The sequence below is a fragment of the Nannobrachium achirus genome (genome assembly GCF_963921795.1).
Source record: "Nannobrachium achirus genome assembly, chromosome: 10".
In the NCBI taxonomy this organism is placed as follows: domain Eukaryota; kingdom Metazoa; phylum Chordata; class Actinopteri; order Myctophiformes; family Myctophidae; genus Nannobrachium; species Nannobrachium achirus.
Window position 1 is genome coordinate 31,916,645 of NC_137819.1, and position 20,203 is coordinate 31,936,847.

At 42.1% G+C, this 20,203-nt stretch overlaps 1 protein-coding gene across 1 annotated transcript in view; it reads left to right on the forward strand.

Moving 5' to 3' along the window:
- The window catches only part of trappc9 (trafficking protein particle complex subunit 9), a gene marked incomplete at its 3' end in the record, with an annotated part of 422,586 nt that overhangs the window by 258,402 nt on the left and 143,981 nt on the right, over window positions 1-20,203 (forward strand). The window contains exon 22 of the mRNA XM_080735848.1: window positions 6,588-6,661. Within this exon, the coding sequence (XP_080591974.1) occupies window positions 6,588-6,661 (74 nt within the window). The remainder of the gene's footprint in view (window positions 1-6,587; window positions 6,662-20,203) is intronic.

Consider the following 20,203-nt stretch of genomic DNA (forward strand, 5'->3'; position numbering starts at 1 on the left):
ATAAATTGGAGGGGAGCCATGTGCCGTGACTTCCATAAGAAGTTAAGTGAAACGGCTACATCCCCCCCATCTCCCCCCCACGTATCCAATGCGTTGTCGCTCATTTATGTGTGAGTGCGGCCTAACTTGATACGTACACATTTTATCGGTATGTATTTGGTTCTCAAGGCATGGATGGCGTTTTGTTCCACTAACATGCTTTGTTGGCGTTACGACAGTGTTATCATGGGAAGCAGTCAAATGTGATTTGCATCAGTGTGTCAAACGTTATTTGAAAACTGCATAAAAGGGTATTTCATTTTATTAAATATTGATTTTTGATAATTTTTTTGCACAATAAAAAAAACAATACAATGTTAACATTATTTTAAAAAAGCGTGAAAATAAGTGCAGGCGAGAAATGAAGCCCATATAGGGCTTATTAAACACAAGATTCACACAAAAAAAATAGTATATAATATAATTAAAATAAATATTCAAACACCTTTTGACACAGAATCAAATTTTCTATGGTCATAGGGTTTGGCTTTGGTTCCGGTCTTAAAATAATTTATATAAATATTTTCAGAACTCTCTATAGAGGGGGGGGGGGGGGGGGGGTAAATTAATGGGGTTTTCTATCTGTGGCACCACAAAATGGCTGTCAATGCTACAGTATGCCCTATTGACAACGAGTACGTAGTCTTTGCTTGCATAGCTTGTCATCATGCCGGAGGAGGTGTGCCCAGCCCTAGCTCTCAAGTAATGGAATGGAAATTACCAAGTCGCAGACCGTTGTTTTAGAATTGCCTGTCAAGTTGTTGTTGCGGTTGATGAGAAAATAATTATTACTCACAATTCCTGAGCTATTGAACTTTTTTTCCTTTTCATTTGTTCCATTTGTTTAATTTACAAGAGATGTGATGGAGTGTGGGTGGCACTGAACGCAGTGACTGACGTTACTAATGTGTTTCCATCAGTGAGTGTGGCACGGAGCACAGCAGAGTGAAGCAGGCTTTGATTGTCTCATTGATGTTGCTTTTACTGAAAATGAACCACAATTCGGAGTGGTTTGTGGATGCTGCCACAAGGTGGGGAATCAGTGATTCTCAACCTTTCTAATTGATTGATTGATTTATTTAAAATGTTATTAACAGGATTGTTAACAGTACATGTAGTTCAGTCAAAAGTTATGCTAAAAGGATAACACAAAAAGCACCAGGGGGTTGTTTCCATTTTGCTCAATACATAACACAATACATACATTACATACATTCCTAGTTTGACACGCAGGTCTCCCTTTTTTAATCTCTGTTACGCAAATCAACACTGTACATTCCTCAATGTTTATTTAACTTTGAGCGTGTACATGAGGAACTTTGGGTTCCATGTGCACATCCTCACAGTTACAGACCCATAAGGGCCCATTTGGGCCCCTGTTGAGACCCCTGTTGGGACCTGATGTTGAGAAACAGTGTGGTAACTAAAAGATAGATAGATAGATAGATAGATAGATAGATAGATACCTTTATTATCCCAAGGGGGAAATTCAGTTGTCCAGTTGTAGCACAGCAGTATACAGTTATTTACAAAGTTACAGAGAAGTAAGAAAAAAGATAGATAAGAGGGGGGGAAAAAAAACAAGAGCAGTACGGTACAAATAAAGAGAAGGTGCATCAATAGAGGGGGCGAATAATATATAAGTATATACTGTATACATAAAGTGTCTTACAAAAAGAGACCATAGCAGTCAATGCTAGTTAGTGCAACAAGTATCTCACTGTCATTGTTAAACAAAGCAAAATACTCAGAATCTACCTAAAAATCTGTGCGAAAACAAAAAACAGCTGTCACCATCTGTCACCATCCACTGGACACCGTTTTTACACCAAGTCGGTTTGCATCTGCAGCATGCTTTGTGTTTGTTAAGGATCACTTTATTGAGGCCGCTCTACGTGCTAGTTTTTGTGCATGAAGCGTCTCTCGTGTGTTGAATGGTAATGACTTGAGGAGTGACGGAATCAAGAATCAAGCAGGCTGTATTTCTCACTCAAGCTCTGAAACGTGCGTTGGATGTTTTCCAGCAGAGGCTTTGCTAACACAACAATGCGATGTAAAAACATCATAATAAAAAAGGAAAACTGGATGTAAAAATATAAAACCTTCTTACACTCACACGCACACATGCAAGATTACCTGCATGCTCGCCCATACACAGACACACGCACACACACACAGACACACACAAAAACGTCACATTCCTCATTACACTTCCCTTGCTGTTGCAAGGTTTACAAGGTTTAGAGTACAACGCCTGTAGCCTTGTCTTATCATCTATATATAAAACACTCAAAGAAGGAAAAGAACAGCTCTTCATCTCATCCGAGATGTCATCTCATATCATGTATCTGAAAATGTATTTTTTGTTTATCAAAGAGCTGGGGAGACGGGGAGACTTAAGTTACTGAACAAACCCTGAAGCAATTATTACTACCAGAATATAGTGCTTTAAAGCCTCACTGTGTCACTTTTATTTTATGAATAAAATGGATGGTAGAGTGTGTTAGCACAATACACCTTTTGGGGTGGTTGTATTTTGCCTCCCTGCTCTTCTATTGAGACATTTAGATCGTGTCTCATCTAGACACATGATCCCACCCAAATTCTTACACGATGGTCAAGATTCAATTTATTTCCTGAGTCGGGAAAACACATAGATAAAATAATAGAAACAGAAAAGAAAACAATGGCTGTTCTAGCCCTAAAAAAACTAAATCAAAATGTCCTGGCAGAGGTGCCCTCTCCTCTAAGTCTGTGTGCGTGTCCGTGTGCGCGTGTGTGCGCGTGTGTGTGTGTGTGTGTGTGTGTGTGTGTGTGTGTGTGTGTGTGTGTGTGTGTGTGTGTGTGTGTGTGTGTGTGTGTGTGTGTGTGTGTGTGTGTGTGTGTGTGTGTGTGTGTGTGTGTGTGTGTGTGTGTGTGTGCGCGCGCCTCCGGCACCCCCTTCCATTCTCTCTCTCTCTACACACATATACTGTAATGCCTCCTCAAAGGTTAATAGACCCCGCAGTCTGATGTCCCGGGCACTGCTCTTTTCACACATTATGCCAAAATGTCACAAGTGTGAAGGATCAGTGTGTGTGTGTGTCCTTATCATAACACATCATCAGGCTAATTGTTTTGTAACAGCCGTGTTTTGTTTTTCCCAGCGCCCATTCTATCATCCTTGTGTAATGGCATCGGTACATTAGGGTTAATGGGATGAAACCTCAACATTGCCTGCACGCACCCCTATACAACAAAGGCCGGATTTATACTTATACATAGTTGCGCGCTGTTGTTGTGTGGCAGAAAATAGACGATTTACAAGCTCACAAGCTTGTATATTGGCTATTTTCTGTCGCATGGGGATGTAATATCAGACCCTTAAATAGACAATAGAAAGAACACGCTGACATTGAAACTATAATGGGCAGACGGATGCTATAAAAGCCTTTGATGCGCCGAGGATGGATTTTAGTAGACTAGAAAACACTCCATCAATAGAAAAGGTCTTACTGCATTTTAGGGAAAAGAAGAAAGAAAGTAATCTTATCTGGGGCGGATTAGAGGAGCTGCCTGTGTTTTGTGTTTGCTAAAGGCAGTGATAATTCTAGTAATATTTTGAATTAAATTCTCCAGGGTTTATCTCGGCATTGGATTACCGGTAGGTGTATTAACAGCTGCACTCGGTGTCTGGGTATATTGAGAACGAGACAGAAACAGTACTGTATGCAGTGGTTAAGTTTATCCAAGTACTGTACAGTACTTGTAAAGCTCACATCGTGCCACTTCGTGAGCTTGTAGATCTGCTATTTTCAAAACATTTTGTCTTGAAAACTTTGAAAACAATTCTGCATAATACTTTTCCTTTCGGGATTTATTAGTATATTTTATTAATAAATTTTACCAGAGAGTCACGGGGAGGTTTAGGCCTGCAAACATTTACAAAGTCCTAAGCCGTTTACTCTAAGCTCCTTCAATGCATGGACGTGCATACAGTACATACTGTAGTACATACTGAGAGACTGTGCACTGTACTGTGAGAAGCTAAATTAATTAAACTCTGCCAGAAAATTGCGTTCTCTTCTGAACTGTACTGCCGCCTGTACTAATAATCCCGAGCAAACAGCTTTATTAGAAGAGATTTAGATTTATTCAAAACAAACGTTAATGAATTCATCCCTACGGAATGTCTGGATACTGTGAATCCTAGAAAATCTGCCGTCTACAAAACAAAACCCACACGCACCCCCCATGCACAAAGTATAACTGTAGGCCTATAATGTTCATACATAATACACAACTAATGACTCCAGCAGGGCTTAGGTGAGATGGGGAATTTCTCTCTGTAAAAGATGTGTGTTTTTTCCGAGATGTGAGAGAAGTTGTTTCGTTCCCTTGCGGATTGCAAGCCCCCGTTATGTAAGCTAAATGATAATTGGCCCGCGGTAATGGCTCAGAAAATGCATTCTTATTACTCTTTAAATAGTTTTGACTGTTTGGGCTTACATGGATTTTAATTACGAGCGAAGGGCTTTTTTAAATGAATGTGAAAGAGCTCTTTATAGCTGGCTGCCAGCTCTCTCATCTGATCTGACAGCCAATACGCCAACCCATGAAATGAGATCTCACACCAAAGGGAAAAGGACATTTTTTTTTGGTCATGGGTTCGGCTATCAGTAATATAATGAATGGTAAACGGTGCATTTATATAACTCCTTTATCCAAAGCACTTTACAATGTTTATTACACCGACCCATCCACGCACCAGGGTTCATCGCCATGCCGACATATCAATATTACCAGAAACGGAGCCCTAAATAAGTGAGGTGGTCCTCAAACTGGGTTGAGGGACCTTCGGGGTTCCTTGAAGTTGAAGGTGGTCCACATGGACCATTACAGGTCTCTAACTCTGAGAGTGTACAAATGGAACCAAATGCCATTTGTACACACTCATAGTTATGGGGGTCCTTGAAAATAAAAGGTTTAGAGAACCACTGTCCTATAGTGAAATCCTAACGTGCCAGAGTGTCATTGTACATCAGTGTCATGAACACGGTGAAGAAAACCTGGAGACTGACGTTCAGTAATTGGGTCTTGTGATCAAAATAAGAACATTATAATGTCACATAAAAAGTAAAACAAAATAAAAAATGTGCCGCAGACCAGGACCAGTCTTGCCACGGACACATTTTGTCCGGACACATTGATGACCCCTGGCACGCACATATTTACTCACGGACCGCGGAAACCACGCCAGTAAGACTCCGACCTGCTCATCAGGAGCACTTCAGTCAGGGACGTGCTGGCCATTGGGAAAAGCGGGACAACTCCCGAACGGCCGGTTCATTCCCGGCCGGTCTAGGCCGGCCATTAGGCCAAAAATTAAAAATAAAATGTCAGCATTCGTTTCATTTTGGGGGCTGGGCGTCCAACAAAGTAAATCGTCACTGTCGGGCAGAAACCTCGTATCTCCAAGTTTCAATTTTTTTTACATTTTTTCGCAAAGCAAAGCCCTGCTTCATCATACAAGGCCGTCGCACAAAAGTAGTGAAAACAGCAGATCTACAAGCACACAACGCCTCGCGGTGCGAGGCGTTGTGTGCTTGTAGATCGGCTGTTTTCACTTGTTTCAATCATTTTTTAAATGATAAATACAAAACAAACGGTTTTGGACATACAAGGTTTCCACCCGACAACTACGAAATATAACTCATGTAATTGGCCCACTGGCTTGTCACTTGTCATGATCTTAAATGGCAAAGTAGCAGCAGTGCTATAGAGAGAGATCTCTCTCTATAGCGCGCAATGAGGGCCTCTCCAACTCTTTTTCCCGGGCTGAATCAGGGGCCCAGCATGTCCCTGGGAGCCAGGGATCGAACCACAAACCCTCTGATTCCCAAACAGCTGCTCTGTACCTCTTGAGTAGGGTTGGGTTCCTTGAGGATTTTAACGATTCCGGTTCCTTAACGATTCCCTCTTAACGGTCCTATTCCTTAACCTTACAGGACTGTAACTCTGAGAGTGTACAAATGGCGACCAAAATTTGGTTGCCATTTGTACACTCTCAGAGTTAATGGTTGTCCTTGAAACTAAATCGATTGAGAGCCACCGGTATTGTAATTGTATATCAAATGTGAAGTCCACATACACTGTACCAGCTGTGTATCAAAACATCCAGATAAAAATCCAAAGATCCAAACCCAACTCCTGAGCCACATATTTCACTGGTTACCAGTATTTTCTCCAGAACAAACAAGTGTTGACATATGGTTGTATGTTACAATATGGACAATCATACCGCAAATAATGTTGTTGATTGATTGACCGATATATTGATCACAGAGAGGATGATATTACTGCATGGACACTGGAGAGTATTTCATCATTTTGGTATTGCCAATGTTGTTTTCCATAGTGACCCAGGGGATCAGCGAGTGACGTCAGGACTCGGGTACTTTCGTCACAAGCACAGCTGAGGTTCCCCCATGTTACTTAACCTATGAAAGTGTTCACCTGCTCCGTCTGTTCAGTCCTTAACCACTACCCCACCCGTCCCTGCGGCGCAGCGGGGAAGCCAGTGTGGAGGGAGTCCTCAACCAGCTGGTCCTTGAACACCTGCAGCTGGCACCTCTGCAGTGGGGTGAGTCCCTGGCTCCCCTTAAGAGCCCTGCTTTTGTTGTTTATGTGTGGGTGCTGCTGACGCGTGTGTGTGCGTGTGAGCCTCAAAAGCTGCAACACCGCTGGGTGATCAACCTCCAAGTGGCGCTGTTGAGCAGCATTGAGGTGTTTGAAGTGATACTGTGTACTATGGTAGTATAGGCCAGGGTTCCCCAATAGGCGGCCTGCGGGCCATTTGTGGCCCGCGGGGGGCTACTGTCTGGCCCACACCAACCCCAGTAATAATGGTGGTATAAGAGCAGCAACAACACTAGTATATTGTCGTTGTCGGCTGGAAATCTCGTATCTCCAAATGTGTGCGTTCTTTCGCAAATCATACAAGGCCGTCGCACAAAAGTAGTGAAAACAGCAGATCTACAAGCACACAACGCCTCGCACCGTGAGGCGTTGTGTGCTTGTAGATCGGCTGTTTTCACTAGTTTAAATAATTGTACAATTCTTAAATTGAAAACGAACGGTTTTGGACATACAAGATTTTCCCCCGACAACGACGATATCTGAACTGTCGCTGGAGTAGCAGGAACGCCGCCGTCGCCCCCTGCAATGTTGTGGCCCTCGGCTTGGTACCCTAGACATAATTTGGCCCTTGGGGAAAACTAATTGGGGAACCCTGGTATAGGCTAAGGCACCGCTCACTCCCACTGGGTGGGATTTATTTTTAGAATAAATATCATTAGAATGGTTCAAACTAGCAATAGAATACAATTGTTCAGAGGCTTCTTCCATAACATAATGGTCTCTGTTATTTCAAAGCAACAGTTAAAGCATCAATCTTGAATTTTCTCAACCGGATGGCTGCAAGTGGAACAGCAACAACATACAGTAGGTTTAGAATGATAATACCTGAACAGCATCATTCTACAGTATGAATTGTTGTTCTGGAAACAAACTACGTTCATGGTGTCACAAATCGCAGATTGGGAACTTTCATTTATGAGATTTCCTTTTGCTTTAATCCTTGTGTGAGAGTTGTGTTGTGTTGTGTTGTGTTGGGTACACAATTAAGTGTCTGTCTGTGTGCACATTTGTTTATCCTTGTGCGTCCTCCCGTCGAGGCCCAGCCTGTGCATGTGTCTGTTGGGACACTGGTATTCAAACAGAGTCACGGTTATTTGACAGAGCAGTTTATAGTTATGCAACTCTGCTTCCGGGATTAATTGTCTGGTTGTTTGCTGTGTCAATAGCAGTTTATTTTGGAAGGATGTCGCATGCTGTTGGCCAGTGATTCTCAAACATCTTTTATGGATATGTGTTTGGCCGCTGTCCCTCATTGGAAAAGTTATTCAATAATTCAAAAAGTGTCAAATATGATATAGAAGTGGTTAAATGTTGATGCTATATCAACTAATTTACCATGGGGGACCCTCCTCAGGGACCCCTGCAGCGGTCCCCTGACCCCGCTTTGATAAACCACTGGCATCAGCAACCAGTGTCATACCTGTTTGCCGGTTTCCTAGTACTGCTGGTCTCCAGCCATGTTTTTCATTTGCATTCGTAATGGGATATGGCTTGTTTTGAGAGAGCTGCGGAAAGCAGCCGGGGATATGCGTGTGTGTGTGTGTGTGAGTGAATCATTTAGGGACACAGGGAGAGGATTTGTGGGAGCGTTTCTTTTTTTCCCCCCCTGCTTTCCTTTGGCCGTACCATCTGTGATCATCCTCTGAAATCATTTTTGATTTACTGGAGGTGTTTATCCCATTCAGAACGGGTACACATTATTGTGTATCATTATTTTATGCTTTAACTCGTGAAAATCGTGAAAATTAGAATTTTTGAACCGATTCTATAAGTGTCTTTTGAATCCTTCTAAGGTTTTTTGAAAAAAAAATATGTTTCTATGTCAGCAATCTGGTTAGTCATCGTCAAAGAAAAGGTCCTTTACACTTAACTGGAGCTCAGTTAGTTAGAGACTACTATGTCAGAGGTTCTCAAACCTTTTCATGTGAAGGACCCCCAAAATGATATTTATTTGGCCACGGACCCGCATCTCAAAATATTTAGTTCCAGGGACCACCCAGAAGCAAAATTTACAGAGTTACAAACTTCGCTTTAAAAATACATATATTCAAAGATTTGCACACATTTTCACGACTTTTTTAATTATAGCAGATCTACAAGCTCGCAGCACGGCACTCGGTGCCATGCTGTGAGCTTGTATATCTGCTATTTTTCACTGGTTAAAGCATTCAATAATTCTAACCCTAAATGGGTTATTATCCGCAAAGCTCCTGTGGTGGTCCCCTGGGTGCCCCGGTGTTTTGATTAGTCAATTGGGCCATCTTTTTTGTTCTTTTGTGAAGGGGGGAGAGATTCTGTGAGGTGGAATGGCACATTGGCTCAGGTCTAAGTTTTGTCAAGCGCCTATTGAGATTGATGACTGAAAACACGTTACCATATTCACCCCCAAATCAACACTTGGAACGCTAGTATCCCTATTCACTGAAAATGGCAGATACTAGCACGTAGTGCCTGTTTGTATAGACCGGCAGGCGGCAGCTATTTCCGGCGGAGAGAGATAAATCTCTTTTTTTGCACCGGTGTTTCTGCATGCCATGAATCTCACAACGTTATGAAGTGCAGTGTCCATATACCCTGCTCATGGAAACCACATTATGAATTAAATCTGACTCACAATGATGACATAATGATAATCATAATATCATATGAATAAAATAGCCATACGCTGTTGCAGTTAATACAGATACTAGATTTAGGTTTCCATTACAGACAGGATGTCATTACAGGCTCTTTTCGCCCCCAAACAAATGGTGAAAATAGTGGATCTCAACGTGTCGCTTGCCAACGCGTCGCTTGTCGACGCGTTGAGAACCTGTAGATCCACTATTTTTGCTATTTTAGAAAAGTGGCTATTATGTGGTAACTTTTGCCCCCCGCTATTTCTTCCTGAGATTACCCCTCTGGGAAGGAAGCCTGGCTGATGATTGGTTGGTTTGTGTGCGAGCGCGTTAGAATGCATTTATCCATGGACTATCACAGGCTCAGTTACGAGGCTCATACTCCAAGCATCTCCCCTGTGGCTAAAGTCATTAGGACCGGATGCTTTTAATGTTCTTTACCAGCAGCTCTGTTAGTCCTCGTGGGGAGAGATTCCATGCCGTAGTCACCAGTGGTGTGACGTAACTAAGTACATTTACTTAAGTACTGTACATAAGAACAATTTTGAGGTACAGCGCTCCTTCGGTTGCACTCGCAATAAACGATATACAATATCCAAACCAGTAAGACTCCCTAATCGGGAGATAGACGACCGTCAGGTTGCATACACAAACTTTAGAAGGCAATCGTAGCCAATCAGGAGGAAATATGGGAAATGGGACAGATCCATGTTGATGACTTTAGAGATACCGTGTACCGCTTTGTGTGATTTTGGGGCAAAATCTGTAGGAGCAGTGTCCAAAAATGTTAAGAGCTGCAATCTATTTTTTGTTTGTGTCGCTGGGGGATGTAAACAGACCTGCACCGCATGACGTAACTTCCCTTATACGCCAAATTCGAGCGCACAGCACAGGTTGCGCCCAGGGTGGGTGAAAGATGGTTCAACTGTTTTGATGCTATAGTTAACTAATTAAGCTGGGGACCCCCCTGGATACCTCTCAGTTACCCCTGGGGGTCCCCATTTATAGATGTCCTGTAGACGCCCAGGCATTGATGATGGCTTGTGCTGAAAGTTTTGTATTCGCGGCCTCCGCATAGATTTTTCCAATGATGGAGTACTTTTTGGAGAGACAATAGCTGGGTTTCCAGACCCCATGAATCGCCCGTTCATGGGGCCTGGTATCCAGGATGCACCGCTTAATTGTAAATCTTTTATCTTTACTGTAGTTTTATTGCTCCGTAAAGCACTTTGGATTGTCTCGGTGTATGAAATCTGCTGGGCAAATAAAGCTGCCCTGCCTGGCTTAGTAAAACAAACAGAGAGAACGCAACCCAAATACAAGGTCAACACGAGTTTTTGAAAGATGAAACTGAAAGAAATTGTTGGCTGGAAAGTAGGGCTGTATCTGTGTGACTGATCAAAACATATTCTATTCTTGGAATATTCTACTGTTCTATGACCACTTAAACCCCTGTAGTCTCAGGGAATTGACTTGCAACTGTAATTTGACCACTTGTTCTGTCTGCACCAAATGTCTTCCCATCTATTTTTGTTTTTAAATATTTTATTTTATGTTTTGTTATCAATAAAATCGTAGTGTTTTGCCAATTATTTGGAGACCCAGAAAAGAGAGGAGCAATCCGAGCACTCAAAAAGTTAAAAAGGAAGGGAGCGGACGTAAAAACTGGGTACTTTATTTCATTATCAAATAATAAAAGCCAACATGTTTCGACCTCTCTGGGTCTTCATCAGGGCACATATGAAGACCCAGAGAGGTCGAAACATGTTGGCTTTTATTATTTGATAATGAAATAAAGTACCCAGTTTTTACGTCCGCTCCCTTCCTTTTTAACTTTTTGAGTGCTTGGATTGCTCCTCTCTTTTCTAAATTTTAATCCCACTTATCCTAGAAGCACCCACCACACGTTTTTAACTTTGCTGTTACCTCTTGAGCACCTAGTTTTTCTTGTTCTTCGCTATTTGGAGACCCACTTTGATTATCCGAAGAGGGTCCCACACAATTTTGGGAACCGCTTGGGAACCGCTGCACTGAATCAACATCTGCACAAGAGAGAGAGAGCGCAACAGCTGCATATACAATGTGCTTGTTTCACGGAACCTCGCTAAATATAAGAAGCCGTTTTCACTGGTGCTGGGTTAATTAAAAGGTGTGCATTTGATATGGTTGATGAAGTTTTAAGTCAGGATGAGAGGAGACCAATAAAACGGGTTAGTCACAAACAGAGAAACTGAGGGAGTGACTGAGCAAGTGCATGCGTGTGTAAGACCAGAAGGAAAATCATGGTTGTTGTTGATTGATTGAATACTTTATTAGTCAGAAATGTAAAACGGCACGAGGTACAGTCAGACATTTAGGAGGGGAAAAAAAAGATTCCATTGTGGTCCTACAGTATGTATTCAATTAATCAACATAGCATACAAACAACACAAACATACATGCCATCAACACATATCAAACTCTATTATGTACAGGGAGAAAAAAGGAAAAAAAGTGGAAAAATTTTCGGCAGTGAATGTCACCTCCTTACTTTGGGAGAAATGAGTTTACCTTCCCTTGTGGTCTCCTGATAGATGGATTTTCAGGCCTGTTTTGAAAGAAGCCATTTTTTAAGGGATGGTGTCAGCCAGTGCAATCCACATTTTGGTGGCAGAGCGGTAAGTGTACACAGTAGTCAGAGGAGATGAGTTTCCGTGTGAATGCATGCGCTGGCTGCTGTCTATAAATCTGCATTACTCCTCACGTCAGACTGTGACCCGCATGGCCTGCTAATAATCCATAAACCTTTTAAAGAAATGGTTGCTTCTGGACCTTACTTGGTTTCATGTCATACTTGTGTGACCTTCCACACCTTGGAGAGATGTCTATGGCAGTGTTTCTCAACCACTGTGCCTGGGGACCTTTGGTGTGCCCTCGAGAAGGGTCAAGTGTGGCCCTTGAAACTGCTTGAAAGCCAGTATTGTATTTATCATTTTAAAAATGATTTAAAATAGTGAAAACAAACAATCTACAAGCACACAACGCCCCTTGAAACTGCTTGAAAGCCAGTATTGTATTTATCATTTTAAAAATGATTTAAACTAGTGAAAACAGACGATCTACAAGCACACAACGCCTCGCACCGGTGGTGCGAGGCGTTGTGTGCTTGTAGATCTGCTGTTTTCACTACTGTTGTACGACAGCCTTGTATGATGAAGCAGGGCTTTACTTTGCGAAGAAACGTACACATTTTAAACTTGGAGATACAAGGTTTCTTCCCGACAGTGACGATATTTACACCCCCATATTATGTTGGTGTGCCCATGGATTCTTGGGACATGAAAAGTGTGCCCATGCAGAAAAAAGGTTGAGAAACACTGGTCTATGGAATGGGGCTGTACTGTATACATACTCTGCTTCAGGATAATAGATCAGATCAGTGGTTCTCATTGGGGTCTGGGGAGATTCCCTCGGGGGTGATTGAGATGTTAAGGATTTTGTAGCTAACCAAATGGACCCGTACAGGTCCATTTGTATCCATTTGTACGCTCTCAGTGTTCGGAATTTAACGCGTAGATTGCATTCACAGAGATGGAAGATGTTGTCAAATGGAGGTCCGTGGCCCTAATGCATATACAACCGGGGATCCTCGAAAATAACAGTTTGAGAACCACCCCATTAGATTGTACCGAACGTTCCTGTTTTAATTTAATTGTTTAATTATGCGAAGCGATGAGCCAAACACAACCTGGCAGTATGTGTACAATAATCTATGACCAAGCAGTACCACTTTTTGTGTCAGTTTTGTTGGACACATTTAACAATTGTCACGTGTGTGTTGGAATGCATAAAGAATCATTCTCTAATGTATTTCACCCAGCTTGAGTGATGCATGCCAAAGTGAAACAGACACGCGGAACATAATTATTGTATGTAAAGCAGAAATAGCTGAATAGACGAGACTATATATAGGCACCAGTTTGACTTGGACCAAGTTGATGTGCGAGACACAGATCGACACCAAAATTGCACCGCATGCTGATTTGCAATCGACTCACACGCCCTTCTGCAGGAGCCGTCCAAGTTCTGCTTAGCTGAGAGAGAGATGAAGCAGGGACCCCCTACTGTTGTACACAATCATGTTGCAGACACAACATTTCATAGATTTCATAGATGGATTCATAGACTTGTTTGACAGCTTGTGTCATCAGTGTAAATTAATGTGTTTTGTTTGTTTATACATTATGGTTTCTACTAATATGTTCATGATTTATGTTAATGTGTATTTTTCAGTTCACCCAGAGTGGTTAATGTTGAACAAATAAAATGTCCTATCACACTAAGATTTGGAAGTAAAATATAAAAACTTACTGAAGTAAAACATGTAATACAGTACGCTACTTTTGGTGTATATACATTTTTCTGTTGGTAGATTTACTATGGCCACTTCAACCCACATATTGTGGGTAACGGAAACACAGAATAACCAGAAAAGGATCCTAGTACAGAGCCCTGAGGGACTCCTGTCACGTTTTGAAGGTTCAAGTGGTTAAATATCTGAAAACACAAATTGACATGAATGCAAAATACACAATGAAACCATATGGAATCTATGAAAAGGTTGTGGGGGTCCCTGCTACATCTGTCTCTCAACTAAGGGGTCCTCGGCCTGAAAACGTCGAAGATCCCTGATTTAGGGTTTAAGTGGTCAAGTAAAAAAATTAAATAAAATCACACCCAATGTGAAGTGAGCGGTGGTCGTGCTTGCATAACGTCTTCAGACTAGGATTTGAGTCTAGGATGTACAGGCTATGCTACACACACACGTTTTGCTATGGCAAAACGCTGAGGGAAAAGGCTACAGACATACGACATATGACATCACTAGACAAACATGATGCTACGTGCACACATTTTGCTATGGCAAAACGCTGAGGAAAAAGGCTACAGACACACGCACAGCCACTCAAAAAGAATCAGAGTACTCCCTCCACCACTGTTGATGACTCTGCGCCTCACACACAAGAACATTGGTTTGCTCTTGGGAGAAATGACCTTTTTCCCAGGCTTTCCTTTCCACTGTGGACATTACCAGCAGCGGGGCCGGTGGGTGCTGAGCACGCTGCACTGCACTTATGGGTAATGAATTGACTCCATGATTGAATCCACCTGCGAGTTAGGGCTGGCTGTCACCGTCACAACATTTCACTTGAGGATTAATTGTCATTGTATACAGACGGTACAGCAGGTTAAAAATAACGCGCCAAATGGATGACCCAAAAAAAGCCAAAGGCTTGTTTCTGTTCCGTGTTCCATTAACCCATTTAGGCCTAGAATTATTGAAAAATAGCAGATATACAAGCTCACAGCGCGGCACCGAGTGCCGCGCTGCGAGCTTGTAGATCTGCTATTTTTTGAAAAATCATGATGAAGTCTTTGAATATATCTTTTTTAAAAGCGAACATTTGTAACTCAAACATTTGCTCCTGGGGGGTCCCTGATACAATATTTTGAGATGGGGGGGGGGGGGGGGTCCATGGCCAAATACATATCATTTTGGGGGTCCTTGGCTTCACATGAAAAGGTTTGAGCACCGCCGACATAGAAACGTATATTTTCTTCAAAAAACCTTAGAATGATTCAGAAGACACTTATAGAATCGGGTCAAAATATTCAAACGATTTTTCAAAAATAGCAGATCTACAAGCTCGCAGCGCGGCACTCGGTGCCGCGCTGTGAGCTTGTATATCTGCTATTTTTCAATAGCATAAAATAATGCGTTCCCGGTCTAAACTGCTTAAACATTCAGCACTCAAACATGCAGCTTTGTCTTCCGTGGCTTGGCGGTGCTAGTGTGACTGGATGACTAGAAACCAGACATTCATAATGCTACTGTATGAATAATTGATCATGTAGCCTATAGCTACTGTAGTTTCCAATAAATGGAAATGCATGGAACGGGGCTAGAACCCACTTTGGGCTTTTGTGTTTGTGTTCCCAGTTTTATTGTTATTGAATGCAGAGAAAGAGAACTGGAGACATTAGCAGATCATTTCCCCTCTGAGGCCCTTCTCGCCACCGCATCAATGGCGCTGTGATACTGTAGATGCAAATAAACAATGGTGGGAAATACATGATGTGTAGCTTATGAGCTAGTTCAGGCAGAACCTTCCTGAGAGGTTACACGCATGTGCGTTGCTATGTGGCTGTGTATGCATTGCTATGCAAGACCCATACGTCTTGGACGAGTTATTTAAGTTCACATAAGTCTGTGTTCCTTCCGCTGTATGTGTTCCTGGTTGTTGTTACAGTTGTGCTCGAAATTATTCAACCCCCTCTGATAAATGTGTTAATTAGTGTAGCCACTGTTCCTTTGACTTAGAACTTGTGAACTATGCTCAAAACTGTACTTTTTATGTCTTTGCAATTGTTTTATATCCTTTTCCTTTTTTGTACAAAGCAATAATCTCTTCTCTGAACTTTTCTGACCATTCCATAGACTTACATTTGCAGAGGGGGGTTGAATCATTTTGAGCACAACCGTATGTGTCGTTTGCTCCCACCGCCACTGCAGCACCACCAGTGCGCTCCTTATTTATACTGTATCTATCTGCTCTTAATGGTTTATGACGGTTCTCTAATTGTGCCAAGCAAGGAGAAAAACATTAGCAGAGTCAGAACGCCAAGATCAAATATTATATATATAAAAAATTTGACTATTACTTATGCGTAACATTTGTATAGTGTGGTATCATCACTTTCACATAAGTAACAAAACAAAACAAAACCACTCCAAACATAATAAACAATGCAAGTCATTTCCCAATTAGCAGCATATTCTTTCATAGTTGCTGAAGTTTAGTTTGGGTTACAGAGTAGGGTTGGAGTTCATCGATCGGCCCGAGAAATGTATCGACTATACAATTCTGCCCCCCTGGTGCGCTTGTATAAAATGGAAATGCATGCACGCTTCATTGTAAACACAAATATGACAGCGAGACAAGGAGGTCCTCTCGTCTCTATGCACGCCTTGCAGTACAAAAGCCTTTCCTCGTCTTTGAGATGCTGATGTTCCACATTTAATTTCTAGCGGTGTAGGGTCGTGTACCCTTGAATGCACGCCACTTCAGAGAGCTTGTTCACGCTTCGGTGGGCAGGAAGCAGCTTCTTTTTTTTAATGAGTGCTTTTATAGAAAACACTGTGGAGCCGTAACGCAAAGCTCCCCATGCCTGGAATCACACAGGTGATGTTGCATTTATGTTGTTGTTGACGCTCTAACTGACTATACCAGTGGGGGCGCTTGATGGAGGGGAGAGGAACTGGTTGGAATAACGTGTTCCTTCCACGTGCTACAGTACGTCCAACCGGGGAAGCTCCCCCCTTGTCAGGTGATAAGAAGCGGCCAGTTCACTCCTCATGCACTGAAGGAAGCATGAGCTCAGTTCGGGGCCCTCCCCAGGTTGGTAGAAGGAGAGCAGCGTCCAGGATTACAGCTTAGGCAATTGGCACTGGGTAAAAAATGGGTTCCAAAATTGTGAGATAAAAATGTATTGAGAAAAAAAAAAAAAACATTTTGAAAATAGCAGATAATACAGTAGGTGCTTATGAATCGGCTATTTCTCCCCTGGAAACCCCCTGAGGATCCATGGAGGTCTCCGGACTGCACATTGAGAACCATTTCCCTAGAAAGCTGCATTTTTAACTTGCCAAAGTGAGTTAACCACTTAAATCCTCTAAACTTGTACCACTTTATTTCCCTTATACACCAAGGGCCTTATCTTGCATGCTGCCTGCCTTACCAGTTATGCCTAAACTTGAACTATTTTAAAATGTTTTTCACAATAGTGAAGAATGGCAAAAAATGTAGGGGTAAAGCTGCAGGCAAGATAGGGCCCTCTTTGCCACATTGCTATGCATTTTGAGCTTATATTTCCACTATTTTCTGGTAAGAGATTTGGTGTAGAGAGAAAAAAAAAAGAGTTGAGCCCTGGGGAACTCTAGTTAATGAATTACATAGAGTTTAAGTGGTTTTCTTTTTAACCTATTTAGAACGGGTACACATTATTGTGTATCATTATTTTATGCTTTAACTATTGAAAACTAGACCAGGTCAACCTGGTTGTGCCAGACCCCCTGTCTGTTATCATCATTTATGACATCATGCCTTTTGTAGGCATGTCATCATCATGTCATCATCATATATACCCTTTATATAGAAAACCCGGACAGACCGACATTTGCTTATGTAGGCCTACCCATTTCATGGGTCTGGCAAACAGCAGATATACAAGCTCACAGCGCGGCACCGAGTGCCGCGCTGCAAGCTTGTAGATCTGCTATTTTTTTTAAATCGTGAAAATTCGAATTTTGACCCGATTCTATAAGTGTCTTTTGAATCCTTCTAAGATTTTTTGAAAAACCTATGCTTCTATATGTTACATAGGGTTTAAGTGGTGAACTACTCAGGTCTTGTATAGTGTACCGTATATAATACAATAGGTAGTTCAGACCAAGCAATCTGATTGGCTGAAATAGGCTCTCTACCTACACCTAGCTGTTCCCTACAGTATACCTACACATAGCCAGGAGGAGCCGGGAATCGAACCTGGAACCTTTGCATTCCAAGGCGGCTGCTCTACCTCCTGAGCCACTGTCGTGCAAATAAATATTGCTTCATTGACACCATGCAGCTGAGTCGTACCCCAGCTCTGTTGCTAGCATAATCACACTACAGTAGGCTATGTACCAGGCAACAAAACAAAAAGTGAAAAACACTTTCTATAATAGCTTGGTATTAAAAAGTAGCATTAAAACGGTCCACTGTACATAATACTGTACTAAAATGAAGTCTCTGTTGGCCTTAGTTATAAATGGCACCAGTTAAGTTTCACAAACGCTCTAAATGGAAACAAAAAGCAGCCTTAAGTAGCTAGAGTAGATTTATTTGTTTGTTTATTTTTCATTTTATTTTTTTCAGCAGGCTAGCGGCTTGCTTGTGTAACGCTTTCAATGCCACCTTTTCACCACTAGAGGGCGCCCAGTGGCCATTGAAAACACCCATCCACAAGCGCTGTAACAGCACAAGCCCTGCGCAGCCATTACAAGCCTGAACACTTTCCTTTGTGTCATCAACAGGGACAGGATGAAGTTAGCTTGAAGTTAGCAATTGGCTACCAAGCATTTTAGAAGCCCTATTTTCGGCGATTTAGCCATGATTAAACCTTGCACACCTTATGGATATGCATGGAACAGAGAAAATGAGCTCTAAAGATCCTGGATTGCATTGGAGTGGATGGTAAATATCGGCGTAAAGGCTAGACGCTGGAAGGACCCAAGAGTAGGGAATATTTTCAGGTCTAGAGAGGGGGCCCTGTCCATGATGGGGACAAACCCCTCAGTTTAGTTAGAGAGGGTAGGGGGTAGTCGCCCCTAGGTGGAAGTCCTGTGTGTGTGTGTGTTTGTGTATGTGTGTGATTAGTGTAGTAGTTTGTTTGTGAGTGCGTGTATGGCATGACATTTGGATGTTAACATTATATTGGACATAAACAGGTAGAACAGATGAGGGGAGATAAGTGAATAACTGATGGTTAATATTATGGGAATTATTTGAACAAAGGATGGTTAACAAGATGTGTATAGTGTCAATGAATGTAAATGTGATTAACTCTCCAGTATAAGGAGAAAGGGTGTAACGACGGACATGATGGTGGAAATGTTCTAATGAAAATGAAGATGGACTTGTGAAAAGGAAAAGAGAAAAAAAGGGAAAAAAATAAGACAAAAAAGTAAATCCTGCATATGAACAGTATGATGATGACTAATGTGAAGAGATGATGGATGCCATGGTGTATTTGTTTGTGTGAAAAAATCAATAAAAATTGAGTGAAAAAAAAAAAAAAAAATATCGGCGTAAACAGATGACGGCCGGCGGCCCGGCTCGAAAAAAAAAAAAGCAGAACTAGTTCGGGATAGGCACCCAGGACGGTCCAAATCATCCCGAACTAGTTCGGGATAGGCACTAAAGCAGTTAATACTGTGTGACAGAGTACTGTTGCTTTTCCCAACACCTTGAGGTACCCCTTAAGGGGCAGATAGTCATCATCCAAATCAGATGAGTCAGAGGTAGCGAGGCTGGAGAAATGTTATCTCCTCCTGCAGTTAACAAGCGGGGGACACCATTGAATCGTGTCCCGCTCTGTCACCAATACAAACAGATAGCACAAACACTGTAATGGAGTTTTAAATGGCTTAAACCCATTATACTAAATGCTATACTATACAGGGCTCTATACTAGTTCCACTATAATATTGGTTGGTCCTTGGTATGAAAAAGATTGATATATACGTTTTTCATGAAGAGTGTTATCACCAAGACGTTTGTAGAATCGGCCTCATCGGCTGAATCGGCTGCACCAAGCCCCCAGAACGGCTTGTAAATATTGAAGCTACTTACTGCCTTACTGGCCACAGCTGGAACTGCAGGCAGGGTGAAATATACATGCATGTCATGAGCAAAAGAGCGCAGCTGGGGTCTGCAATGGTGTTCAATGGACGTCGTTTGACATTCGTGGCGTAATTCCGTCTCGACATAACATTTGGCACATCCAGATGTGCCAATTTCCATCACAATGCACCTGGATTCTGCTTCTTCCGGGTGCTTCAAAACACCACTGAGAAACTTGCATTGAAATTAATAGCTGGGGGCAGGGCTATCCTTTCTCTATTATATATACTCTATGTGCTGCACTCATACATGTGTTCATACAGGAAGGTGATGGTGCAGAGTTCCCATTTAGCCTCACACAGGCTGGAACGCCAGAACAGGTGCCATCGTTAGTTCCTTCTCCTTTTCTTTTTGCAACCAGGCGATATGTAAATAGCCCCATTA